Source organism: Hordeum vulgare, chromosome 5H (genome assembly GCF_904849725.1).
Source record: "Hordeum vulgare subsp. vulgare chromosome 5H, MorexV3_pseudomolecules_assembly, whole genome shotgun sequence".
NCBI classification, from domain to species: domain Eukaryota; kingdom Viridiplantae; phylum Streptophyta; class Magnoliopsida; order Poales; family Poaceae; genus Hordeum; species Hordeum vulgare.
In genome coordinates this window covers 110,347,418-110,357,549 of record NC_058522.1, presented here as the reverse complement: position 1 = coordinate 110,357,549, position 10,132 = coordinate 110,347,418, and the positions used below count along the sequence as shown (strand labels likewise).

General features: G+C 56.5%; 1 protein-coding gene across 1 annotated transcript; it reads right to left on the bottom strand.

Annotated features, from left to right (window-relative positions):
• Nucleotides 1-2,255: 2,255 nt before the first annotated feature.
• LOC123452617 (cellulose synthase-like protein D4) lies at nucleotides 2,256-6,635 on the bottom strand. Its single transcript, XM_045129308.1, has 3 exons — nucleotides 5,370-6,635; nucleotides 4,452-5,280; nucleotides 2,256-4,344 (listed from the first exon to the last, which is right to left on the bottom strand). Exons 1-3 carry the CDS (start codon nucleotides 6,365-6,367, stop codon nucleotides 2,545-2,547), a joined length of 3,627 nt encoding a protein of 1,208 aa, XP_044985243.1. The 5' UTR covers nucleotides 6,368-6,635; the 3' UTR covers nucleotides 2,256-2,544.
• Between the last annotated feature and the right edge of the window lie 3,497 nt (nucleotides 6,636-10,132).

Sequence of the window (10,132 nt, the reverse complement as noted above, 5' to 3'; positions counted from 1 at the left end):
ACTGAAAGATGTTTGGAGTCCCGGATGAGATCCCGGACGTCACGAGGAGCTCCGGAATGGTCCGGAGGTAAAGATTGATATATAGGACGGATGGTTTCGGATACCGGAAGTGTTTCGGGCATCACCGGTAACATATCAGGACCACCGGAGGTGGCCCCGGGGGACCACCGAAGGGGGGCAACGACCCCGGGAGGTAAGGTGGGCCAATTGGAGGTGGGAACCAGCCCCTAGGTGGGCTGGTGCGCCTCCCCAATCAGCCCAATGCGCAGGGGAGAGAAAAGGGGGGCAAACCCTAAGCCAGGTGGGCCTAAGGCCTACCAGATGGTGCGCCACCCCCTCCTCCCCCCTCTAGCCGCCGCACCTCCCATCTGGGGGGGGGGGGGCTGCCGCACCCCCTTGGGTGGGAACCCTAGGGGTGGCACCCCCTCTCCCCTCCCCCTATATATATCGGGCACTTTTGGCCATTGAGAGATAGACTTTTCCCTCTCCCTCGGCGCAGCCCTGCTCTTCTTTCTCCTCCTCTCTGCCGGTGCTTGGCGAAGCCCTGCCGGGAGACCTCGTCTCTCCATCGACACCACGCCGTCGTGCTGCTGGAGTTCTTCCCCAACCTCTCCCTCCTCCTTGCTGGATCAAGGTGTGGGAGACGTCACCGGGCTGCACGTGTGTTGAACGCGGAGGTGTCGTAGTTCGGCACTAGATCGGAATCGCTGCGAGTACGACTCCATCAACCGCGTTCTAGCAACGCTTCCGCTTAGCGATCTTCAAAGGTATGAAGATGCTCTTACCCCTCTCTCGTTGCTGGTCTCTCCATAGGAAGATCTGAATATGCGTAGGAAAATTTTGAATTTATGCTACGTTACCCAACAGTGGCATCCGAGCCAGGTTTTTTATGCGTAGATTCTATGCACGAGTAGAACACAAAAGTTATGGGTGATGATTTGTCAATTTGCTTGCCGCTACTAGTCTTATTCTTTTCCGGCGGCATTGTGGGATGAAGCGGCCCGGACCGACTTTACACGTACGCTTACGTGAGACTGGTTCCACCGACAGACATGCACACCGTGCATAAAGGTGGCTAGCGGGTGTCTGTCTCTCTTACTCTAGTCGGATTGGATTTGATGAAAAGGGTCCTTATGAAAGGTAAATAGCTTTGGCATATCATCCTTGTGGCTGTCACGTAGGTAAGAAGGCGTTCTTGCTAGAAACCCAAATCAACCACGTAAAACTTGCAACAACAATTAGAGGACGTCTAACTTGTTTTTGCGGCGCCCCTCGGAGTTGACCCCGTTGTCGGGGGCGAGCTGGTCGGCATGAGGGCGATCGAAGTATGCCATCCACACCGCGTTGCTGTCGGGGGTGTACTGCGACATGTTGCGCGAGCTCTCTAGCAGCCCCGACCGGATGCGCGCGATCTCCGCTCGCCGGTCAGCTCTAGTGGGCGGCGGTGGCACCGAAACACCACCGACGCTCAGCCTCCAAGACCCGGGCACCCGCATGTGCGGCGGCACCGGGTAGTCCGCCTCTTAGAGAAGGAGGGCCTCGTCTTCGCGAAGGTGACGGCGGCCGAAGCCATTGGCGCCGCTTCGTCGTCGGGGTAGCATTCAGCCATATTTTTTGTGAAGAAAGAGGGGGAGAAGGTGCCCGGTGACGAAGAAGGAACCGACGGGGCGTGCACCGCAGGGACGCGCGTCGCCGCGCCGCCCGTGAATCAATGGAAGGCTGACCGGCGACGCAACCTTCGCATTGATTCCTGCGGGAAACGAGGCGATTAGAACGAAGCCATTGGCGCCGCTTCGTCGTCGGGGTAGCATTCAGCCATATTTTTTGTGAAGAAAGAGGGGGAGAAGGTGCCCGGTGACGAAGAAGGAACCGACGGGGCGTGCACCGCAGGGACGCGCGTTGCCGCGCCGCCCGTGAATCCAATGGAAGGCTGACCGGCGACGCAACCTTCGCATTGATTCCTGCGGGAAACGAGGCGATTAGAACGATGACCATGCACCCAGTCGCTGACTGGGCGGGCCCTGCGTTTTTTCGCGTCCCTAGCGCATTGGATTCTGCGTGGGACCGCCGAGGCGAATTTTGGCCCGAGACGGCGAAAAACGGACTCCTCAGGACACGACTAGACGTTTTTCCCCGCCGGCGGAAAAAAAATAGGAGGGAGGCCTGTTTGTGGGCGCGGCTGGAAATGCTCTAAATTTACTGAAGTTGGCAATGGCTCTGAATCACATGAAACACCACTAACTCAGAAACACCACTAAGTGAAAACGCCATTGATTCAACAATAACTGAACTCCATGTCCTCTTGAGATTTCTAGCTCAAGATGAATAACAATGTCATGACAGTACACCCCCAGTCACAGTATACAGTTACAATAGTTAGATAGCATACATAGCTAGGACATGTCTTAATATCTTGGTAAAGCAGCAGTTGAGCTCAGCTGCTTAGGAATCCACCATCAAACAGCAACTCGTACTAAAGATAACTGAACTCCATGAAGCAAGTACTCCTTCATGCGAGCTTCTTCAGATGAACCAAGTACTCTCCTACGGGAAGCTGAAGCCGCCTATACCCGGCCTGGCACCGGCCGGCGGGCTGATATAGACCCAGAGCAGCGACACGATCATGCAGATGAGCCCGGACCAGACGAAGACGATGGTCGGCACGCGGCCGCGGCGTCCCAGGAGGCCCTTGGCGAAGGGGTAGAGGTGGCACAGCACCCAGAAGCTGAAGAAGGCGCCGCCCAGCAGCTTGCTCCATTGCGGGAACTCGCTGTATAGCGTCCTCGCCGTCCCCACCGCCAGCGCCACCGCGTTCAGCATCATAATGGTCACGGGTGGCACCATCAGGAAGCTCCACCGCACCTCGTACAGCTCCGCGAACGTGTCCTCCTCGCCGTCGTCTGCGCCGCCGGGCTTGGACGTGAGCGTGAAGGAGATGTCCACGCCGGCGATCACCTTGAGGAGGCCCTGCAGCACCGCCGCCGGGTGCGCGCTCGTGCCGCCGATCACCCAGAACTGCTCGTTGCGCCACCACTCGTGCAGCGTGATCCCGGACCATTTAATCTCCAGCAGCGCCAGCAGGCACAGCGTGATGGTGATGATGAGCAGGAAGACGAGGAACGTGGCGCTCAGGTGCTGGACGATGAACTTGCCCGTGAAGAGGGAGACGGCCGGGAGCACGCAGTAGACGATGAGGAACATGGAGGTGAACGGGTACATGCCCACGTTGAAGTAGGCCACGCGCTGCAGGAGCTTCATCCGCCGGGTGGCGAACAACGCGTTGTTGCGGGAGAAGAAGATCTCCACGGACCCCGTCGCCCACCTGAGCACCTGGTGGAGCCGGTCGGTGAGGTTGATGGGCGCGGTGCCACGGAAGGCGTCGCGACGGGTCACGCAGTACACCGACCGCCAGCCACGGTTGTGCATCCGGTACCCGGTCACCACGTCCTCCGTCACCGAACCGTAGATCCACCCGATGCGCCGCCCCCACTCTGTCTTCTCCTCGTAGAAGCACGAGATCACACTGATGGCCTCGCCGACGGTCGCGGCGTCGAGCGGCTCGCGGGGTACGGCGAGGGCGCCGGCTGGACGGCCCTGGTGCACCCCCGGCATGTCCTGCAGGAGCCTCCCCTGGTACTCTGCCACGGGGATCGACGACACGAACGTGGCCGAGCTGCCGAACCGCTTCGGCATCAGCGCAGACGACTCGATGTCGCCGAGCTGGTTGTGGTCGTCGTCCTCGATCGGCGGCAGCATAGACTCGTGCTCGCTCTCCCTGTCCGTCTTCTTCCCCATGGTGGGCTTCCTCCTCAGGAACAGCTTGATCTTCTTCCTCCCGAGCCAGCCGTGGTGCTCGGTGGCGCGCGGCGGGCTGAACCCGTACAGAGCGGTGCGGCGGAAGATGCAACCCGTGCCGACGTACATGGGGCCCTGCAGCCCGTCCATGGCGCGCATGGCGACATCGAAGAAGACGAGGTTGTGGTTGGCGTACCGGTCGTTGGGGTCGATGCCCTCGAACCGCTGCGGGAACTGCACGTAGCAGACGCGGTCGCCGCCGCGGTCGAGCATGTAGCACATCCCTTCCCGGAGCGCCGCCGAGTTGTGCACGTAGTGGTCGCAGTCGAGGTTGAGGATGAAGGGCCCGTTCGACATGATGGCGCTCGTCCGGACCAGCGCGTTCATGGCGCCGGCCTTCTTGTTGTGGTCGTACCCGGGTTTCTTCTCGCGGGAAACGTACACCAGCATCGGCAGCCGGATGTCTACGCCCGTCGTGTCGATCAGCGCGCCGGACTCCGCCGGCTCACCGCCAAGCACTGGCTCCGACGTCGGTGGCGCAAGCATTGCCTGCGCGTTCATCAATTGGAAAAGATACATGAGCATTTCGAATCGATTTAACAAGCAATCAAGGATTTGTGTCAGCAGAAGCAAGATGTATGGATTCGATCAATCACCTGAATGATGCCGGCGTGGTCGCCACGCGCGTGATCCGTCGCCCCGGTGAGCCAAGTGCCGGGCCACTGGGAACCGTCAGACATCCATGTCGCCTTCACGGCCCCGGTCTCTGCCAGCGGAGCTGCTCCGAGCGCGCCACCGGCAGCCACGGCCTCCTCTTGCAGGCGTCTTCTTGCTCGCAGCTCCTCGCCGGCATTGTACGCGTCGGAGCGCCGGCGGATCGCCTCAGTCAGCGAATTGACCCGCACCTTGAACTCGTCGTACTCCCGCTTCACCTTCCGCCTCTCGCGGACGAAGTCCAGACGAACCTTGTTCTTGAGGAAATCCCGCTTCTGGCCGAAGTACGACTCCGGGCAGCGCGGCTCGACGCCGTGCTTCCGGCAGAACGGCACCCACGTGCGCGCGAAGCTGGCGGTCTCGGCGAGCGCCTCGAAGGTGAGGAGCGCGCCGCCGTCGTCGGAGAGGTAGCAGGCGAGCTTCTCGACCGGGTAATCGGCGGCGAGGATGGAGAGGATGGTATTTGCGGTGACGAGCGGCGGCTCCTTCTCCGGGTCAGCGGTGGAGACGAAAACGTCGATGCCGGGGAGGTCGGAGCGGCCCTTGGGATTGCGGGCGGTGGGCAGCTCGAAGCGGTCGGCGAGGACGTCGAGGTCGCAGGAGCGGTTGACGGGGCAAAGCTTGGGGAGGCTGTCGAGCAGCCATGAGAAGGCGAACCACACCTCGCACGTCACCGACAGCGCCCACAGCCACATGGCGTCCGGGTTCGGGTGCCGGATGCGCCACGCCAGGAAGAACCCCAGCGCCACCAGCCGGATCGCGATCAGCATCCTGCGCGGAGCAGAGGAAGAAGCGACAAGTCAAGGAGCCTGTATGGCGAGGGAGCAAAAATCACTTGTTTTTACAGGAGGAATTGGTACCTGTATGGGCTGAGGATGGCCTGAGAGACGCTGGTCTTCCTCGTCAGGGGCCGGCGGCAGCGGGCACCGAAGTTGGGCGGCTCCTCGATGCCGACGAATCCGGTGGTGGCCCCAGCAGTGCTGCCGCCGCCGTGGTCATTCTTGGGCCATAGGGCGTTGCCGTACCCATAGGTGCCCTTGGTCTCGAAGAGCCACCGGGCATGGTCGAAGTCGGCCGGCTTGCCGCCGCCATTGCCGTTGCTGCTGGGCATGGGCATCTTGATGGAGTGCACCATGGAGAAGCGCTTGGATATGGATGTCATGGGCATCTGGTCCCTCTCCTCCGACGAGGAGATGGCGTCGTCGTCGTCCTCGTCGACAGAGTCGTCGGTGTCGCTGCCCGCGGAGTAGGCCTCCTTGCAGCCTGGGCAGTTGCCGGCGGCGGCAACGCAGTCCATGTAGCACTCCTCGCAGATCATGAAGCCGCAGTCACAGGGCGGGTGGCCGCCGCGGCCGGTGTTGAGGAATGCCGGCATGTCGCAGCCGCGCATTTTGCAGGACATGTTCGCGGAGGCGGTCGGCCGAGCGCCGTCGGCGGAGTTGCTGAGCACGTGCGCGCGCGTGGCGCAGTTGAGGCCGCCGGTGAAGATGGTGCCTGAGACGTAGCTCCTCTGCGGCAGCACCTCCCCCTCCTCCTCAGCCGCGGGCGCGTCCGTCGACGCGGACGCCGTCGTCCTGTCCGGCGTCGGCGGGATGTGCACGGTGTATTGCACGAACTCGGCGCTCGCATCGGCGCCATCCCTCGACGCGTACCGGCTGCCCCCGCTCCGGCGCACCGGCGAGACCTGCAGCGTCGCAGTGGAGGAGCCGATGGAGTGCCTGGGCACGGGGCTGGTGAGCCCGGACCCCCTCCTCACGACCCCATCCCCGGGGCTCCCGCCGCCACCAGCCTTCCCTCGCGTCGGCGACACGGTCACCGTCACCGGCGATCCCGCCGGCAACGACAGCCGCCGCGACATCCCTCCACCGAATCACCTCCGCCTCCTCCAAATCAGCTCAAAGCTCCAAACGATCAAAAGAAGCAAGAAGCTCAGCACACGAAGCAGCAGCAAGCACTGGGGGCTCAGCAGCTCAAACCGATTCCTCGCGCTCAAAGAAAGGGAGGAAAAGAAGGCAGCCGGTCGGAATTATAGCGAGATCTGCGAAGGTGGGGCGGTGGAGAGGAAGGATTGAGCAATTGATTGGGGGCCTCGGGGGGCGGGAGGAGGATCTGAGCGATGGCAGAGGTGGTCGCCGGCGGGGCGTTATTTATTCCCCTCGGTTCCGTCTCCGGTTTCGAAAACGGCGAGCCCAACGGTCGGGTATGAGTCGGCTCTGACGTGCGAGCGCTTCGAGTGGGGCAACGGTCGGTGGAAGCCAGCCGTGAGATGTCGGATCGGACGGCTGAGGTTTGATTCGGCTGAGCGGGGCGAGAGCATGAGGAGGGGACGGAAAGGAGAGGGAGCCGTTTGGCCGGGAGTGAGAACCACGTGGGGCCGGGGAGGCTGACGGGTGGGCCATAGGAGAAGGACCTGGCACCGGATTCTTGGGGTTGAACTCGTGATTGGGTTCCCATTTCTTTTGTTTGACCGACAGTAAAGATTGGGGTTTTTTCCTTTGTCTTGTCCAGTTTAGTTTTTTCTTTTTGCGGAAAAGCTTAGCTTTTTTACTTTTACCTGAGACCGACGACCATAGTGAAAGTAACTTCAAGAATAACATCAGATCCAACTTACAAAATTTGTCTACGAGACAGTTGGTTAACGAGGAACGAGATAAATTGAGTATTACTCATTTTATGAATAATATAACACATATTAAGATTAAATGAATAAATGAAGCTTTGTATGGCACTACACGTATGTTATTATCCACTATGGAGATATCCCTCATTTCCGATTTGTAGAGCTCATATCAGAAATTTCAGATTTTCATTATATTAGGCTCATTTTAAATCTAAATGACTTAAAATGCTTGGGGTCTCACATCATATTTAATTCATAGTGATAAGAGAAAGAAAATTAGTGGTTATGTGTGCATCTTTTTTTACATGCACCATGCAAGTCTAATGAAAGGGGGTGCTACATTTATTGCTTTCAGAATGGAATATGTAAAAAATATTTTATTGGTTAGTTAAAACTAGTGTCATTCACTCACAATTCATCTTGATTAATGAAATTTCCGATTTAAGACCTATAAACCAAAAAGGAGGGAGTAATAACATAGTCCAAAATAGCGTGTATGTTACTAGTAAGTTATTCTCCACTATGACTAGTCTCACAGATGTGATGGGCTCCATTGGTGCATTTCATTCTCGTTTTCAATGTAGTATCATCATTGCATCTCCGGATGTACATGTGCATGTTGGACATAGTTGACAATCAACGTGTGTTGGACCATTCATAATCCAACTTACGTAAATCTGGTCTCCTGTATTGTAATGCCCCAAGAGTGTACCTTTCCTTATTTGGAACCTTCTCTATGTGGGTCCACCTTGTCATTGATATGAGAGCTCAATGCATATGATTTCATGTGATGTCACCTTGTTTATTCTTCCTTTGCATGCATGCATTCCATATAATTCCATGTATTGTGTTTGGTGCCTTGTGATCTTATGTGATGTGTGTGGTTAGTGGAGTGATATGTGGTTGGATAGTAGGAATAACTTTGTGGTTTGCATAGGCTTCAAAACCATCTTCCTCTTATTTATCTCAAGATCAAGTTCCTCTTTTCCATTCCTATTTCTAAAATGCCCATGTGTTAGCATTGTATTGTGGTGGATATGAGATGTGGATTTGTTGTTTTGAAAAAAGGTTTTAATGGTGCAAATAATTACAAAATAGATCCAATAATACTGTTTTGTAAATATTTAGTTGCTCCAAATATTCCTTTTATAATTTATTCAACTAGGTCATAATTTCTTATGACCAGGGACATTTTTGTTTTGTTTTGAACCCCAACAGATTTGTCTATGCTTTATTTTCTTTCTCTGGTATTTTTGTATTTTCAAAACCTCAGGGAATTGACTTCCTTCTATCTGGCGCCACTAGTGGGCTTCTTCCCACTAGCAGGCCCAGCTGCCTCCTCTCTCGCGCGCAACGTGCCCTGTAGACGCCGTCTCCCCCCTTCCCCCCTCCTCCGTCAAGTTTCTTCAGAAGTAGAGAGAGTGCGCCGTTGTAGACGCTGTCACGGACGTCGAGGCGCGCCCCTCGCCTCTCCCCCTCCATAAAAGGCTCCCTTGGAGTCCGTGCGGTTTCCCCCTCGCCCCGCCACCACCATCCCATCGCCTTCTCCCTCTCTGTCGATGACACCAGGTAAGTGGATCGGCCTCCTCCGCCATGGCCGCGAGCTGAAGAGCTCCTCGCCGTCGCGCCCGTACCTCTACTTCCTCTCCAACACCCCGGCGAGCACGCGGGATCTATTAGGAGTACATTCCCGCGGCTAGGACGACAAGATCTGCTCTGCTACCTCTCCTCGACGACGGCGGCCTTCATCCCCGACGATCTTCCCCGAGCTGTTACTTCCCCCTTCTTCCTCTACTTCCTCTCCGGCCGAAGCATCCACCTCGTCCAGTAGGTGAGGTAGATCCATCTCCCCTTCCTCCCTGTCCTAGATCGAGAGCGGTAGGCCGTAGAGTTGCGGCCGTTCCTTCCCAGTTGCCGGAGCCGCCGCGTCACGTAGAGCCGTCGTTGCAGGTCCTCCCGAGTGGAGCTAGTAGTTGGAATGGAACCGTGGGAACTCCTTTTCCCTTCCATCTAGTAGCCGTAGCTGGATTTGTAGTGTACCGCTGGTGAGCACCGTCCCCTGTTCCGGCCACCGTCGGGTAGAGGAGTTGCTGAGAGGGGTTACTGAAAAGGGTAAACTCCCCTCCCCTGTTAAGATCCCGTCGAGCAGCAGAGTGGTAGAGGTGGTTTTGATGAAGTGGCAGGTCGGGGGTTCGATTCCCCTCGACGCACCTTTTGGGTTTTGGTTGATTTTATTGACACAGTAGCACAGGGACTAGTTACCTAGGATGCACCCCCTACACTGTTGAGCAAGTGGCGTGTAGCAGGGTGGTGCTAGCTGTTGTGGTTTCTGTGGTGGATCCAGGAGGTCCTGGGTTCGAAACCTACCACACCCTTTTATTTTTTCTTTTGCTTTTCTTGTGATGTTTTCCTTTGGCTGTTGTAGTTACTGTTGTGGTGTGTTCTACACCATGGGGGGTATTTTATGTCCCCTCAAAGAGCATAATATTCATACTGGTTTTGCTAGTTTGTGATAGTTGGTGGTGAAGGCTTGTGAGCATGTGTGTAGGTATATACTTGGTAGAAGTGCATGTGAAGGTTGTTTGCATATATGTATGTGTAGTATCATGTGTGTGTGTGTGTGTGCACCTTGTGGGTGTATGGCTCCAAAGTGATGATGCTTATGTGGTGTGTGTGAAACATATGTGCATGATGAGAGTTGAGCTCATGCACTACTTGTGTAAGTGAGGTGTATGTGAGTGTGTGGGTTTCCCCCCACATATATTGTGTATGTGTTAGTGGCTCATGTGTGTGAGAGTGGGGTTGTGTGTGTGTGAGTGTGGGGTTGTGTGTGTGTGCCCCACACATGCGCAAGGCAAGGAATTCCTTGATGAGCACATGTGCTAGCTTGTGTGTGTAGGTGTAGAAGAGCTTATGTGGGTGCAAGTTTGTAGTGAATTCCATTTAGCATGTGTAGGTGACTTTTAGGCTTGTGCTTGTTGTATGGGTGTGGGAATGGTGATG